We start from the raw sequence: 16,460 nt of genomic DNA, 5'->3' as shown, positions 1-16,460 counted from the left end.
CTTACTGGGGATACTGGGGATACTGGGGGGGTGCTGGGGGGGCTGGAGGCTGAGGATACTGGGGGTACTGGGGATACTGGGGGGGGTTACTGGGGGGTTACTAGGGGTACTGGGGGAGATACTGGGGATACTGGGGGGTGCTGGGGGGAGTGGGGATGCTGAGGATACTGGGGATACTGGTGTTACTGGGGGGGACTGGAGGGCTACTGGGGGGGTTACTGGGGATACTGGTGTTACTGGGGGGGGACTGGGGGGGTACTGGGGGCGGTGGGGATACTGGGGTTACTGGGGATACCGGAGTTACTGGGGGGGTTACTGGGGGGATACTGGGGATGCTGGGCTTACTGGGGATATTAGGGGAGTATTGGGGGGATACTGGGGGGACTGGGGGGTCGGGGGGGGTCTGGCAATACTGAGGTTACTGTGGGGGTACTGGGGTAACTGGGGATACTGGGATGCAGGGGGGACTGGGGGGGATGCTGGGGGGGTACTGGGGGGGCTGGGGATGCTGGGGATACTGGGGGGATACTGAAGGAAATTGGGGGTACTGGGGTTACTGGGGATACTGGGGGGGCGCTGGTGGGATACTGGGGGGCTGGAGATACTGGGGATACTGGAGATGCTGGGGTCAGATACTGGGGATACTGGGGGGATACTGGGGATACTGGGTGGCTGCTGGGGCTGGAAGGGACTGGAGCTGCTGGGGTTAATGGGCTTACTGGGGATACTGGGAGGGACTGGAGCCACTGGCATCACCGGTGTTGCTGCGGTTACTGGGGATACTGGGGCTACTGGGACCACTGACCTCACCAGTGTTGCTGCCGTTGCCGGGTTACTGGTGTGACTGGTGTTACTGGTGTTGTGACGGGAGCTGCTGGCACTGCTGGTGTTGGGGCTGTTACTGGGGATACTGGGGATACTGGTGAGGTCACTGGTGGGGCTGCTGTTACTGGGGATACTGGTGTTACTGGAGTTGCTGGGGGTACGGGGGTTACTGGGGATACTGGTGTTACTGGGGATACTGGTGAGGTCACTGGTGGGGCTGTTACTGGGGTTACTGGGGTTACTGGGGATACTGGACTTGCTGGGTTATTGGGTTACTGGGGGGTTACTGGGGATACTGGGGTTACTGGGATACTGGAGTTGCTTAGTTACTGCGTTGCTGGGGTTACTGGTTACTGGGGATACTGGGGTTACTGGGGATACTGGAGTTGCTTAGTTACTGGGTTGCTGGGGTTACTGGTTACTGGGAATACTGGGGTTACTGGGGATACTGGATTCTGGGGTCAATGGGGGGGTTACTGGTGTTACTGGGATTATTGGAGTCTGAGGTTACTGGGGGTTACTGGTTTTACTGGGGGTTACTGGTGTTACTGGGAACTGGAGGTTACTGGAGTTACTGGGCGCACTGGTGCCAGCCCACACTGGTGGGGGGGGGGGGGCTGTGGGGGTGGGTGTGTCACAGTGTCCGTGTGTCCCTGGGTGTCCGTCTGTCCCCTGTGGTGTCCGTCTGTCCTTTGGTGTCAACCACGGGCAGCCAGGTGGCCCCTGGTGGTGTCCATGTGTCCCCCCTGATGTCCCCGTGTCCCCTGGGTGTCCGTGTGTCCCTCATGATGGCCCTGGGTGTCCTGGAGGTCCCCTGGGGGTGTCTGGGTGGCCCCTACATGTCCCTTCTCGATGTCCATGTGTCCATCGTGCTGTCCCTCTGTCCCCAGGGAGCCCCTGGGGGTGTCCGTGTGTCCCCCGTGGGTCCCTTCTCAATGTCTGTGTGTCCCTCATGATGTCCCTGTGTCCTCTGGGGGTCCCTGGGGGGTGTCCCCTGGGGGTGTCCCCATGTCCCCATGATGTCCCTGGGGGTGTCCGTGTGTCCCCACGATGTCCACGTGTCCTCTGGGTGTCCCCTGGTGTTCCTAGGGGTGTCCCCAGGGGTGTCCCCATGTCCCCCGGGGGTATCCCTGGTGCTGTCACTGGGGGTGTCCCCAGGGGTGTCCCCAGGGGTCTCACCCATCCCCTTCCCCCAGGACCATGACCCCGGGGCTGCCCCTGCTGCTGCTGGCTCTGGCGTTTCGGGGGGGGACAGGGACCCCCCCGGGACCCCCACCAGCTCCCCCCTGTGGGGTGGGGGCGCTGGTGGCAATTTTGGGGCGTCTGCGGGAGCTGGAGGGACAAGTGAGGGCGCTGCAGGAGCAGTGCGGGGACAGCGGGGGACCCCAAGCCGGCACCGGTATGGGGGGGCCGGGGGGGGGGCATTTGGGGGGGCTGAGGGTGTCTGGGGGGCCTGTGGGGGCTGGGGGGGGGCTGGAGGGGTTGGAGGCGGGGGGGAGGCCTGGGGGGCATTTTGAGGGAGGGGATGAGGGGAGGCTGGGGGGAGGGATGGGGGGGGTCCTGTGGGCTGGGGGTGGCATTTTAGGGGGGCTTGAGGGGTTAGGGGAGGCATTTGGGGGAGTCTGGGGGGGACATTTTGGGAGGGGGGGGCTGGGAGGTGCTGGGAGGTCTGGGGGGGGCTGGGGAGGGATGGGAGGGACATTGGGGGGGATGTGGGGGGACACTGTGGGGGACGATGGGGGGACATTGGGGGGTGATGGGAGGACACTGTGGGGGGGGGGCTGAGGGGGGCACTGGAGGGGTCCTGGGGGGTGATGATGGGGGGACATTGGGGGAGGACATTGGGTGGGGGGAGCTGGGCGGGGGCGGGGAGGGTCCCATCTCACCTTGTCCCCCCTCCCCATGTCCCCCCCACCCCAGGGCAGACGCTGGCTCGGGAGCTCTGTACCCCCGGCGCTGGGGGGGGCTGTGGCTGCCCCTCGCCCCCCTCGCCCCCCCCGGCCCCCCCCTCGCGGCCCCCGTGCCCGCTGGGCTGCAGCGACCAGGGCCGCTGCCGGGGGGGGCTCTGCCGCTGCTTCCCCGGCTACAGCGGCCCCCAGTGCGCGACCCCCACCTGCCCCCCCGGCCGTGGGGGCCCCCGCTGCGCGTTGGGTATGGAACGGGGAACCCCCTGTGTCCCCCTGGGGTCCTCCTGCTCCCCCCCCCCCCCGGTACCCCCTGTCCCCCCCTGGGACCCCCCTGTCTCCCCCAGGGTGTCCCTGTCCCCCCCTATCCCCCCCATGACCCCCCTGTCCCCCCCATTCCCCCTGGAACCTCCTTGTCCCCCCCAGGTTGCTCTGTCCCCCCTTGTACCCCTGTCCTTCCTGGGGCCTCCCAGGGGCCTCCCTGTCCCCCCTGGGTCCCCAGTGTCCTCCCTGGGGTGCCCCTGTCCCCCTCTGTCCCCTCCGTCCCCCCTGTGACACCCCTGTCCCCCCTATTCCTCCTGGGACCCCACTGTCCCCCTCCAGGGTGACCCTGTCCCACCTGGGGTGACCTTGTCCCCCATCTGTCTCCCCTGTCTCCCCGGATCCCCCCTGTCCCCACCATTCTCCCCAGGATCCCCAGTGTCCCCCCTGTTCCCCCCCAGGGTCCCCCATGTCACCCCCACCTGCCTGTGTCACCCCAGTGTCCCCAGGGCCCCCATCCCAGTGCTCCCAGTGTCCCCATCCCCCAGTGTCCCCATCCCAGTGCTCCCAGTGTCCCTATTTCCCAGTGTCCCTGTCCCCAGGGGTGTCCCCATCCCAGGGGTGTCCCCATCCCATGGTGTCCCCAGGGTGTCCCCATCCCAGGGGTGTCCCTGTCCTCCGGGTGTCCCCAGCGTGTCCCTGTGGCGGGTGCCACCCTGAGGGGTCCCTGTCCCCTGAGGGGTCCCCTGTCCCTGCAGAGATCCCCTCGGTGTCACCGCGCTTGGCCACCCGCAACCAGACGTCCTTCCGTGTCACCTGGCCTCGCCCCCAGGTGCCTGTGGATGGCTTCCAGGTGGCTGTCATCCCCCTGGTGAGCTGGGGACAGGGGTGGGGACACGGGGACAGGGGTGGGGACATGGGGACAGGGGTAGGGACACGTCCCCAGCACCGCAGTGGCCCCAGTGTGGACATTTGTCCCCAGAACGAGGTGGCACCTGCGGCTCCCTGCTGCTGGCCCTCTGGGGGACACCCTAGGGGTGTCCCAAATGTGTCCCCAACGTGTCCCCTGCTGTCCCCAGAGTAAGCCAGGGGTCAGGCCACCTCCTGCTGCCCTGCTTAGGGATGAGGTCACCTCCCCAGCGTGTCCCTTGTCCCCAAGATGAGGTGTGGTGGTGCCACCCACCTGCTCTGGCTTAGTGTGGTGTCCCCAGTGTGTCCCCAATGTGTCCCCAACGTGTCGCTTGTCCCCAAGATGAGCTGTGGTGGTGCCACCTGTCTGCTCTGGTTCAGGGTGGTGTCCCCAACATGTCCCCAACGTGTCCCTTGTCCCCAAGATGAGCCAGAAGCTGTGTCCACCCTTCTGCCACCTGCCTTGGGGACAGGGTGGTGTCCCCAGCGTGGTGTCCCCAGCATGGTGTCTCCAACATGTCCCCAGTGAGTCCCCTGTCCCCAAGAAGAGTTTGAAGCTGTGTCCACGCCCCTGCCACCTGCCTTGGGGACAGGGTTGTGTCCCCACCGTGTCCCCTGCCCCAGGATGAGCCACCCACCTGGGACACGTCACCTCCACCAGGACACGTGTCCACCACGGTGTCCCCAACGTGTCCCCCAGCCCTGGGAGAAGCTCCTGGCTGGGGCCACCCACCAGACTCAGGTCCAGGTGCCACCACGGTGTCCCCAGCGTGTCCCTTGTGTCCCTAGGATGAGCCAGCAGCCATGACCACCCACGAGCTGCCCGGCTCCGCTGCCGCCTTCGAGGTGACAGGACTGTCACCCGGCCACGCCTTCGAGGTCTTCATCCAGGCCCAGCGGGACAAGCACCTGGGGGCACCCGGCACCCTCCGCGTCCGCACCCGTAGGTGCCACCCCCTTGGGGACATGGGGACAAGGATGTGGGGATAGGGATGGGGATGGGGTGGGGGTGGCACATGGGTGGGGTGGAGGGTGGTGGTGGCATGGCCATGGGGGTGGGGATGGCGGTGTTGTGGGGATGGGATGGGGAGGGGATGGGGACAGGGATGGGCATGGGGACAGGGGTGGGGATGGGGACAGTGAAGGCATGAGGGTGGGGACAGCACGGACAGGGACTGGGACAGGGATGGGGACAGGGGTGGGGACAGGGATGGCACAAAGGTGGGGACAGGGAGGAGTCTGGGGATATGGAGGGGGTAGGGACAGGGATGAGCCTGGGGACACGGATGGCATGGGAATGGGGACAGGGGTAGGGACAGGGATGAGCCTGGGGACACGGATGGCACAAGGATGGGGACAGGGGTGGCACGAAGGTGCGGACAGGGATGAGCCTGGGGACATGGATGACATGAGGGTGGGGATGGGGACAGGTGTGGAGGTGGCATTGGGGACACAGATGGCACGAGGGTGGGGACAGGGATGGGGACAGGGATGGGGACAGGGATGGGCATGGGGATGGTGATAGCACGAGGGTGGGGACAGTATGGACATGGCATGAGGACAGCATGGTGACAAGGACAGGGGTGGCAGAGGAATGAGTGTGGGGACAGGGACAGGGATGGGACAGGAACAGTGCCTGCAGCCTCTGTCCATCCCCACGTGTCCCCACGTGTCCGTGTGTCCCCGTGGCTCCGTGAGTCTGCATGCGTCCGTCTGTCTGTCACAGTGGGTCCATGTGTCCCCTTGGGTCCGCCTATGTCCCCACGTGTATCCGTGGGTCCCCACGTGTCCCCACATGTCCCCACGTGTCCCCGTGTCCTCACACCTCCTGGCACCTCCCCATGTGGTCAGGGTGACTCCGGTCTGTCCCCGTCCGTCCGTCTGTCCCCGTCCCTCACTGTGTCCTGGGGGGTTTTGGGGTGGTGACCCCATCCCCCCTTTGCTCCTGCAGTGCTTGGCCAGGCTCGGCCCTCCCACGGGGGGTCCCCACGAGGTCCCCTGGGGTCCCCAGCGTCACCAGTGGCCCCGGCGTCACCGTCAGCCCGAGGGTCACCGGTGTCTCGGGGGTCACCAGCAGCACCAGTGTCACCAGAAGCTCCTGTGGTGTCACCAGAGTCTTGGGGGTCACCAGCATCACCAGTGTCACCAGATGCTCCCCTAGTGTCACCAGGGTCTTGGGGGTCACCAGCATCACCAGTGTCACCACGGTTTCCAGCATCCCCAGTATCTCAAGGGTCACCAGGGTCCCCAAGGTCTCCAGTGTCACCAGTGTCCCCTGCGTCCCCAAGATCATCAGTGCCCTCAAGGTCCCCACAGACACCAGTATCCCCAGCGTCCCCAAGGTTCCCAGAAGCACCAGTATCCCCAGTATCCCCAAGGTCCCCAGAGACACCAGTATCCCCAGTATCCCCAAGGTCACCTATACCTCCACGGTTCCCAGCCTCACCACCACAGCCCCCCGTGTCACCTCCATCTCCATCGTCCTCGGTGTCCCCAGTACCCCCACTGTCCCCAGTGCTCCCAGTTGGCCCATCCCTCCATGACCTGGGGGCCAAGCTCTCCTCCTACAACGGCTCCTTGCTGCAGCGCCTGGAGAGCCACCTCCGGGCTACCAACTTCCCTCTGAAGGGCAACCAGACGGTGCCAGCGGTGGCCCGTGCCATCCTCTCCTACCTCCTGCGCCGCAGCCCCGCCACCTTGCGTCACCAGCTCCTCCGCCAGGTCCCCCACCCCAAGCCCCAGCCCATCCCAGGGTCTCCTGGTGAAGCTCTGGTGGATCTGGGTGGGCTTCGGGGTCACGCTGAGACCGTGGTGATTCGTTACCGGCTCCTGGAAGAGCCGGAAGGGGCCGAGGGGGAACTGGAGGTACCGGGGGACACGGAGGTGGCCACGGTGACGGGGCTGGTGCCGGGGGCCATGTACCGGGTGGAGGTGCACGGCGTGGTGAGGGGCAAAGTCTCCAAGTCCTACACGTTCCTGGTGACGGCAGGTGGGTGATGGGGATGGAGATGGGGACCAGGGTCCATGGGGACACCCCGGAACCGGCCCCCTCCTCTTTTGGGTGCAGGGGGAGAGGGCACCGATGAGGCCCCGCTGGAGTGGGACCACACGTATCAGATGGGGCTGACGGAGCCCAAAGGGGTCAGAGCCAAAGAAGGTACCATCAGGGAGACTGGGAGTGCGGTGGGAGGGGCCTGGATGCTCTGGGGGTGGACACACTGGTGGCCAATTAGATGGGGAGGGAGGGAGGGAGGGAGGGAGGGAGGGGGGGAGGGAGGGAGGGAGGGAGGGGGGGAGGGAGGGAGGGAGGGAGGGAGGGAGGGAGGGAGGGAGGGAGGGAGGGAGGGAGGGAGGGAGGGAGGGAGGGAGGGAGGGAGGGATGATGAATGGATGATGGATGGATGGATGGATGGATGGATGGATGGATGGATGGATGGATGGATGGATGGATGGATGGATGGATGGATGATGGATGGATGATGGATGGATGGAGCTGGTGCAGCAGAGGGATGGACAAGTGGGACAATTGTCACCTTCCTTCTGCCATCTGTTGCAGTGCCAACCCCACCCTCCGAGGAACCACCCACCCGGCCAATCCTGGGCGAGCTCACGGTGTCCCACGTCACCTCCAGCTCCGCCCAGCTGGAGTGGAGCGTCCTGGAGGGCACCTTTGACTCCTTCACAGTCCAGTACCGGGATGCCCAAGGGCAGCCCCAGGCTCTCGCCGTTGATGGTGGCTCACGCTCGGTGACCGTCCCTGGGCTGTCCCCGTCCCGCCGCTACAAGTTCAACCTCTATGGGGTGTGGGGCCGGAAACGGGTCGGTCTCATCTCCACCGACGCCGTCACAGGTGAGGACATCTCTGGGTCCCATCTGTGTCCTCTGCCTGGGAGGAAATCAGGACCCTTAGAAGAAATTTGGGCCTTGAGAGACATGGGGGGAGCACCAGGGCCTTGATTTGGGGGTGGGTGTGGGTGCCAGAAGGTCAAAGGGTGAGAAGGATGGACGATGGGCTGAGTGTGTGACTGGTCAGGTAGAGGGTGGGAAGTTGGGAGGATGGGTGGGATTGGGGGGATGGAGGTTGGAGGTCTGGTGGGAGAAATGGTTGGGTGTGGTGATCACCTGGAGACATGGATGGGCAGAAGACAAGATGGACATGGGGATGGACAGGTGGATGATTCCACGTCTGGATAGTTAGCTTCAGGAAGCCAAGGCATTTGTGGAAAGATGGTGGGGGTGATGGAACAAAGTGTGGCTGGGTGAAGATACAGAGCTGGTAAGATGGAAAGAGATGTTTGGAAAGGGCTGGAAGACCATGAGATGGGGATTGGATGGGGGAAAAAATGGCTCAAAAACACCTGGGAAAGGGGAAAGGAGGAGGAGCAGGAGCAAGAGGCGAAGGAGAAGGAAGAGGAAGAAGAGGAGAAGGAGAAGGAGGAGGAGAAGGAGAAGGAGAAGGAGGGGAAGAGAAGGGAAAGGAGAATTCCAAACTCATGCTCCATTTTGGTGACCATGTTGCAGCCCCAGAACAACCGAAGAAGGAACCACCATCACAGCCGGTACTGGGGGAGCTGAGGGTCTCCCACGTGAGCCCCAACTCTGCCCAGCTGGAGTGGAGCGTCCCCGAGGGCACCTTTGACTCCTTCACGCTGCAGTACAGGGATGCCCAAGGGCAGCCCCAGGTGGTGCCCGTGGACGGTGACCTGCGCTCGGTGACCGTCCCTGGGCTGTCCCCATCGCGCCGCTACAAGTTCAACCTGTACGGGGTGTGGGGCCGGAAACGCCTGGGCCCCGTCTCCACCGACGCCGTCACAGGTGAGGTCAGCTGGGGCCAGGAGATGGCAGGAGGGGCAATGGGCACGAGCTGGGCCAGGGCAGGGTCAGGTCAGATGGGAGGGAAAGGTTCTTTCCTGGCAGAGTTGTGGGGATGTGGAACAGGGGTCTGGAACTGGGTCAGGGCCAGGAACGGGCCTGGATCAGGCCAGGGACGGGAATGCACCTGTAGCAAGGTCAGGGCCTGGAACAGACCTGAAGCAGCATCAGGGCATGGGATGGGCCTGGAGCAGAGGCCTACAACCGGGTCAGGGCCTGGAATGTGCCTGGAGTAGCAGCCTACAATAGAGTCAAAATCTGGAATGGGTCTGTATAAAGGTCCAGGCCTGGAACGGACCTGGAGCAGCATCAGATCCTGGGAATGGCTTGAGCAGGGGCCTACAACAGGGTCAGGGCCTGGAATTGTCCTGGAGCAGAGGCGAAGAGCAGTGTTACGGACTGGAACAGGCCTGTAGCGAGGTCAGGGCCTGGGATGGGACTGGAACATGGCCCTGGAGCAGGGTCAGGGCCTGGAATGTGTCTGTAGCAAGGTCAGAGCCTTGAATTGGCCTGCAGCATCGGCCTAGAAGAGGGTCAGGGCCTGGAATTGGTGAAGAACAGAGTCAAGGCGTTGAACAGGAGCTTCCTGCCCAGGGAGGGGGTTGAGTCCCCGCCCCTGGGTGTGTTTAACAGCCGGGGAGATGAGGGGCTCAGGGAGATGGTTCAGCACAGGACAGGAACAGTTGGACTTGATGGGCTCAAAGGGATTTTCCAAGCGGGTGATTCTGGGATGGATGATGGATGGATGGATGGATGGATGGATGGATGGATGGATGGATGGATGGATGGATGGATGGATGGATGGATGATGGATGATGGATGATGTTTCCCTGCACTGTCCCCTCTCTGTCCCAGCTCCAGCCCAGCCAGAGGAGGAACCACCATCGCAGCCCGTGCTGGGGGAGCTGAGGGTCTCCCACGTGAGCCCCGACTCTGCCCAGCTGGAGTGGAGCGTCCCCGAGGGCACCTTTGACTCCTTCACGCTGCAGTACAGGGATGCCCAAGGGCAGCCCCAGGTGGTGCCCGTGGACGGTGACCTGCGCTCGGTGACCGTCCCTGGGCTGTCCCCATCGCGCCGCTACAAGTTCAACCTGTACGGGGTGTGGGGCCGGAAACGCCTGGGCCCCGTCTCCACCGACGCCGTCACAGGTGAGGTCAGCTGGGGGCAGGAGATGGGAGGAGGGGCAATGGGCTCGAGCTGGGCCAGGGCAGGGAAAGGTCAGATGGGAGGGGAAGGTTCTTTCCTGGCAGAGTTGTGGGGCTGTGGAACAGGGGCTGGAACTGGGTCAGGGCCAGGAACAGGCCTGGATCAGGCCAGGGATGGGAATGCGCCTGTAGCAAGGTCAGGGCCTGGAACAGACCTGAAGCAGCATCAGGGCATGGGATGGGCCTGGAGCAGAGGCGAAGAGCAGTGTTACGGACTGGAACAGGCCTGTAGCTAGGTCTGGGCCTGGAATGGGACTGGAAAATGGGCCTGGAGCAGCGTCAGGGCCTGGAATGTGTCTGTAGCAAGGTCAGAGCCTTGAATTGGCCTGCAGCACCGGCCTAGAAGAGGGTCAGGGCCTGGAATTGGTGAAGAACAGGGTCAAGGCATTGAACAGGAGCTTCCTGCCCAGGAAGGGGGTTGAGTCCCCGCCCCTGGGTGAGTTTAACAGCCGGGGAGATGAGGGGCTCAGGGAGATGGTTCAGCACAGGACAGGAACTGTTGGATTGATAGGGTAAAAGGGATTTTCCAAGCGGGTGATTCTGGGATGGATGGATGGATGGATGGATGGATGGATGGATGGATGGATGGATGGATGGATGGATGGATGGATGGATGATGTTTCCCTGCACTGTCCCCTCTCTGTCCCAGCTCCGGCCCAGCCAGAGGAGGAACCAGCATCGCAGCCGGTGCTGGGGGAGCTGCGGGTGTCCCACGTGAGCCCCGACTCTGCCCAGCTGGAGTGGAGCGTCCCCGAGGGCACCTTTGACTCCTTCACGCTGCAGTACAGGGATGCCCAAGGGCAGCCCCAGGTGGTGCCCGTGGACGGTGACCTGCGCTCGGTGACCGTCCCTGGGCTGTCCCCATCGCGCCGCTACAAGTTCAACCTGTACGGGGTGTGGGGCCGGAAACGCCTGGGCCCCGTCTCCACCGACGCCGTCACAGGTGAGGTCAGCTGGGGCCAGGAGATGGGAGGAGGGGCAATGGGCTCGAGCTGGGCCAGGGCAGGGCCAGGTCAGATGGGAGGGGAAAGTTCTTTCCTGGCAGAGTTGTGGGGCTGTGGAACAGGGGCCTGGAACTGGGTCAGGGTGTGGAATGGGACTGGAGCAGGGTCAGGCCTTGGAACAGCCTCCGCGCCTGGAATGCGCCTGGAGCAGCAGCCTAGAACACTGTCAGGGACAGGGACGGGCCTCGAACAGGGGCCTGGAGAAGGCTCGGGGCCTGGAATGGGCCTGTATTAAGGCAAGGGCCTGGAATGGTCCTAGAGCAGGGTCAGGGCCTACAATGGGCCTGAGGTAGTGGCCTAGAACACGTTCAGGGCCAGGAATGGGGCTAGATTATTGGTTTACAACAGGTTCAGAGCCTGGAATGGGCCCGGTGGAGGGACCTAGAAGACAGTCACAGCCTGGAATGAGCCTGTTGCAAGGTCAGGGCCTGGAACGGGCCTGGTGCAGGCTCAGGGCCTGGGATAAGAAACTCCTGCCCAGAGAACGGCTGAGTCCCCGCCCCTGGGTGTGTTTAACAGCCGGGGAGATGAGGGGCTCAGGGAGATGGTTCAGCACAGGACAGGAACGGTTGGACTCGATGGGCTCAAAGGGCTTTTCCAACTGGGTGATTGTGGGATGGATGATGGATGGATGGATGATGGATGATGGTTCCCTGCACTGTCCCCTCTCTGTCCCAGCTCCGGCCCAGCCAGAAGAGGAACCAGCATCGCAGCCGGTGCTGGGGGAGCTGAGGGTCTCCAACGTGAGCCCCGACTCTGCCCAGCTGGAGTGGAGCGTCCCCGAGGGCACCTTTGACTCCTTCACGCTGCAGTACAGGGATGCCCAAGGGCAGCCCCAGGTGGTGCCCGTGGACGGTGACCTGCGCTCGGTGACCGTCCCTGGGCTGTCCCCATCGCGCCGCTACAAGTTCAACCTGTACGGGGTGTGGGGCCGGAAACGCCTGGGCCCCGTCTCCACCGACGCCGTCACAGGTGAGGTCAGCTGGGGCCAGGAGATGGGAGGAGGGGCAATGGGCTCGAGCTGGGCCAGGACAGGGCCAGGTCAGATGGGAGGGAAAGGTTCTTCCCTGGAAGATCTGTGGGGCTGTGGAACAGGGACCTGGAACTGGGTCAGGGTCTTGAACGGGACTGGAAGATTATGAGAGCCTGGAGTGGGACTGGAGAAGCAGCCCACAATGGAGTCAGTGCCTGGAATGGAATTGGAGTAGGGTCAGGGCTTGGAACAGGGTAATGACCTGGAATAGGCCTGTAGTAGCAGCCTACAACAGGATCAGGCCTGGATTGGCCTGTATGAAGGTCAGGGCCTGCAATGGGCCTGGAACTGGGTCAAGAGCTGTAGTGGGCCTGGAGTAACAGACTACAAGAGGGTCAGATCCTGGAATGGGCTTGTAGCAAGGTCGGGCCAGGAATATGCCTGGAGCAACAGGGGCCTGGAGCAGGGACAGGGCCTGGAATGGGACTGGGACAGGAGACTCCTGCCCAGGGAGGGGGCTGACTCCCCATCACTGGGTGTGTTTAACAGACAGGGAGGTGAGGTTCTCAGGGAGATGGTTCAGAACAGGACAGGAATGGTTGGACTTGATGGGCTCAAAGGGCTTTTCCAACCCACTGTCTCTGAGGTTGTGATATGGATGGATGGATGTTGGATGGATGGATGGATGGATGGATGGATGGATGGATGGATGGATGGATGGATGGATGATGGATGATGGATGATGTTTCCCTGCACTGTCCCCTCTCTGTCCCAGCTCCAGCCCAGCCAGAGGAGGAACCAGCATCGCAGCCGGTGCTGGGGGAGCTGAGGGTGTCCCACGTGAGCCCCGACTCTGCCCAGCTGGAGTGGAGCGTCCCCGAGGGCACCTTTGACTCCTTCACGCTGCAGTACAAGGATGCCCAAGGGCAGCCCCAGGTGGTGCCCGTGGACGGTGACCTGCGCTCGGTGACCGTCCCTGGGCTGTCCCCATCACGCCGCTACAAGTTCAACCTGTACGGGGTGTGGGGCCGGAAACGCCTGGGCCCCGTCTCCACCGACGCCGTCACAGGTGAGGTCAGCTGGGGCCAGGAGATGGGAGGAGGGGCAATGGGCTCGAGCTGGGCCAGGGCAGGGACAGGTCAGATGGGCGGGAAAGGTTCTTCCCTGGAAGATCTGTGGGGCTGTGGAACAGGGACCTGGAACTGGGTCAAGGTCTTGAACGGGACTGGAAGATTATGAGAGCCTGGAGTGGGACTGGAGAAGCAGCCCACAATGGAGTCAGTGCCTGGAATGGAATTGGAGTAGGGTCAGGGCTTGGAACAGGGTAATGACCTGGAATAGGCCTGTAGTAGCAGCCTACAACAGGATCAGGCCTGGATTGGCCTGTATGAAGGTCAGGGCCTGCAATGGGCCTGGAACTGGGTCAAGAGCTGTAGTGGGCCTGGAGTAACAGACTACAAGAGGGTCAGATCCTGGAATGGGCTTGTAGCAAGGTCGGGCCAGGAATATGCCTGGAGCAACAGGGGCCTGGAGCAGGGACAGGGCCTGGAATGGGACTGGGACAGGAGACTCCTGCCCAGGGAGGGGGCTGACTCCCCATCACTGGGTGTGTTTAACAGACAGGGAGGTGAGGTTCTCAGGGAGATGGTTCAGAACAGGACAGGAATGGTTGGACTTGATGGGCTCAAAGGGATTTTCCAACCCACTGTCTCTGAGGCTGTGATATGGATGGATGGATGGATGGATGGATGGATGGATGGATGGATGGATGGATGATGGATGATGTTTCCCTGCACTGTCCCCTCTCTGTCCCAGCTCCAGCCCAGCCAGAGGAGGAACCACCATCGCAGCCGGTGCTGGGGGAGCTGAGAGTGTCCCACATGAGCCCCGACTCTGCCCAGCTGGAGTGGAGCGTCCCCGAGGGCACCTTTGACTCCTTCACGCTGCAGTACAGGGATGCCCAAGGGCAGCCCCAGGTGGTGCCCGTGGACGGTGACCTGCGCTCGGTGACCGTCCCTGGGCTGTCCCCATCGCGCCGCTACAAGTTCAACCTGTACGGGGTGTGGGGCCGGAAACGCCTGGGCCCCGTCTCCACCGACGCCGTCACAGGTGAGGTCAGCTGGGGCCAGGAGATGGCAGGAGGGGCAATGGGCTCGAGCTGGGCCAGGGCAGGGTCAGGTCAGCTAAGAGGGAAAGGTTCTTTCCTGGCAGAGTTTTGGGGCTGTGGAACAGGGGCCCGGAACTGGGTCAGGGCCTGGAATGGGACTGGAGCAGGGTCAGGGCCTGGAATGGGGCTGGAGTTGCAGCCTACAACAGTGTCAGATCCCAGGATGAGCCTGTAGCAAAGACAGAGCATACGATGAGCCTGGAGTATTGGCCTAGAACAGGGTCAGGGCCTGGAATGGGCCTGTAGCATCACTGTAGAAAAGGGTCAGTTCCTGTAAGGAGACAGCAGTAGCAGCCTACAGCAGGGTCAGGCCTGTAAGAGGCCTGTAGGAAGGTCAGGGCCTGGAATGGGTCTGGAACTGACTCAGGACCTGAAGTGGGCCTGGAGTAGAAGCCTACAATAGGAAAAGATGCTGGGATGGACATGTAGCAAGGTAATGGCCTGGAATAGGCCTGGAGCAGGGACAAGGCCTTGAACAAAACTTGAACAGGAGCCTCCTGCCCAAGGAGGGGCTGAGTCCCTGCCCCTGGGTGTGTTTAAAAGCCGGGGAGATGAGGTGCTCAGGGAGATGGTTCAGCACAGGACAGGAACCGTTGGACGCAATGGGCTCAAAGGGCTTTTCCAACTGGGTGATTCTGGGATGGATGGATGGAGGATGGATGGATGGATGGATGGATGGATGGATGGATGGATGGATGGATGATGGATGATGGTTCCCTGCACTGTCCCCTCTCTGTCCCAGCTCCTGCCCAGCCAGAGGAGGAACCACCATCGCAGCCGGTGCTGGGGGAGCTGAGGGTGTCCCACGTGAGCCCCGACTCTGCCCAGCTGGAGTGGAGCGTCCCCGAGGGCACCTTTGACTCCTTCACGCTGCAGTACAGGGATGCCCAAGGGCAGCCCCAGGTGGTGCCCGTGGACGGTGACCTGCGCTCGGTGACCGTCCCTGGGCTGTCCCCATCGCACCGCTACAAGTTCAACCTGTACGGGGTGTGGGGCCGGAAACGCCTGGGCCCCGTCTCCACCGACGCCGTCACAGGTGAGGTCAGCTGGGGCCAGGAGATGGGAGGAGGGGCAGTGGGCACGAGCTGGGCCAGGGCAGGGTCAGGTCAGCTGGGAGGGAAAGGTTCTTCCCTGGCAGAGTTGTGGGGCTGTGGAACAGGGGTCAGGGCCTGGAATGGGACTGGAGTAGCAGCCCACAAAAGCGTCAGAGCCTAGGATGAGACTGTAGAAAGGCCATGGCCTGCAATGGGCCTGAAGCTTTGGCCTAGAACAGGGTCAGGGCCTGGGATCATTCTAGTTCAAGGTCAGGGTCTGGAATGTGCCTGGACCTGCGGACTAGAACAGCATCAGGCCTGGAATGGGCCTGTAGCAAGGTCAGGGCCTAGAACGGTCAAGAAACAGGGACCTGGATCAGAGTCAGGGCCTGGAATAGGCATTTAGCAAGGTCAAGGCCTGGAATGGGCCTGGAGCCGTGGCCTACAACAGAGTCAAGGCTTGGAATAAGCCTTTGGCAGGGTCAAGGCATGGGATGGGCCCTAAAAAGGGTCCTAGAGTATGGTCAGGGCCTGGAAGCAGAGAATCCTGCCCAGGGAGGGGGCTGAGTCCCCACACCTGGGAGTGTTTAACAGCCGGGGAGATGATGGGCTCAGGGAGATGGTTCAGCACAGGACAGGAACGGTTGGACTCGATGGGCTCAAAGGGCTTTCCCAACCGTGTGACTCTGATAATGTGATAAGGATGGATGGATGGATGGATGGATGGATGGATGGATGGATGGATGGATGGATGGATGGATGATGGATGACGGTTCCCTGCACTGTCCCCTCTCTGTCCCAGCTCCAGCCCAGCCAGAGGAGGAACCAGCATCGCAGCCCGTGCTGGGGGAGCTGAGGGTCTCCCACGTGAGCCCCGACTCTGCCCAGCTGGAGTGGAGCGTCCCCGAGGGCACCTTTGACTCCTTCACGCTGCAGTACAGGGATGCCCAAGGGCAGCCCCAGGTGGTGCCCGTGGACGGTGACCTGCGCTCGGTGACCGTCCCTGGGCTGTCCCCATCGCGCCGCTACAAGTTCAACCTGTACGGGGTGTGGGGCCGGAAACGCCTGGGCCCCGTCTCCACCGACGCCGTCACAGGTGAGGTCAGCTGGGGCCAGGAGATGGGAGGAGGGGCAATGGGCTCGAGCTGGGCCAGGGCAGTGTCAGGTCAGATGGGAGGGAAAGGTGCTTTCCTGGAAGAGTTGTGGGGCTGTGGAACAGGGGCCTGGAACTGGGTCAGGGCCAGGAACGGGCCTGGATCAGGCCAGGGACGGGAATGCACCTGTAGCAAGGTCAGGGCCTGGAAC

At 63.0% G+C, this 16,460-nt stretch overlaps 1 protein-coding gene across 1 annotated transcript in view; it reads left to right on the top strand.

The window, feature by feature from the left end:
• Positions 1-1,936: 1,936 nt before the first annotated feature.
• The window catches only part of TNXB (tenascin XB), a gene marked incomplete at both ends in the record, with an annotated part of 45,145 nt that continues 30,621 nt past the window's right edge, over positions 1,937-16,460 (top strand). Inside the window, 17 exons of the mRNA XM_084277551.1 lie at positions 1,937-1,949; positions 2,105-2,224; positions 2,746-2,976; positions 3,749-3,861; positions 4,689-4,842; positions 5,851-5,956; positions 6,152-6,888; positions 6,967-7,056; positions 7,456-7,749; positions 8,421-8,714; positions 9,627-9,920; positions 10,627-10,920; positions 11,660-11,953; positions 12,730-13,023; positions 13,770-14,063; positions 14,864-15,157; positions 15,958-16,251. Of these exons, the coding sequence (XP_084133677.1) occupies positions 1,937-1,949; positions 2,105-2,224; positions 2,746-2,976; positions 3,749-3,861; positions 4,689-4,842; positions 5,851-5,956; positions 6,152-6,888; positions 6,967-7,056; positions 7,456-7,749; positions 8,421-8,714; positions 9,627-9,920; positions 10,627-10,920; positions 11,660-11,953; positions 12,730-13,023; positions 13,770-14,063; positions 14,864-15,157; positions 15,958-16,251 (4,210 nt within the window). The remainder of the gene's footprint in view (positions 1,950-2,104; positions 2,225-2,745; positions 2,977-3,748; positions 3,862-4,688; positions 4,843-5,850; positions 5,957-6,151; positions 6,889-6,966; positions 7,057-7,455; positions 7,750-8,420; positions 8,715-9,626; positions 9,921-10,626; positions 10,921-11,659; positions 11,954-12,729; positions 13,024-13,769; positions 14,064-14,863; positions 15,158-15,957; positions 16,252-16,460) is intronic.

This window comes from Gallinula chloropus (genome assembly GCF_964237585.1).
Source record: "Gallinula chloropus genome assembly, chromosome: 32".
Lineage (NCBI taxonomy): Eukaryota > Metazoa > Chordata > Aves > Gruiformes > Rallidae > Gallinula > Gallinula chloropus.
This window is presented reverse-complemented; position numbering and strand designations above follow the sequence as displayed.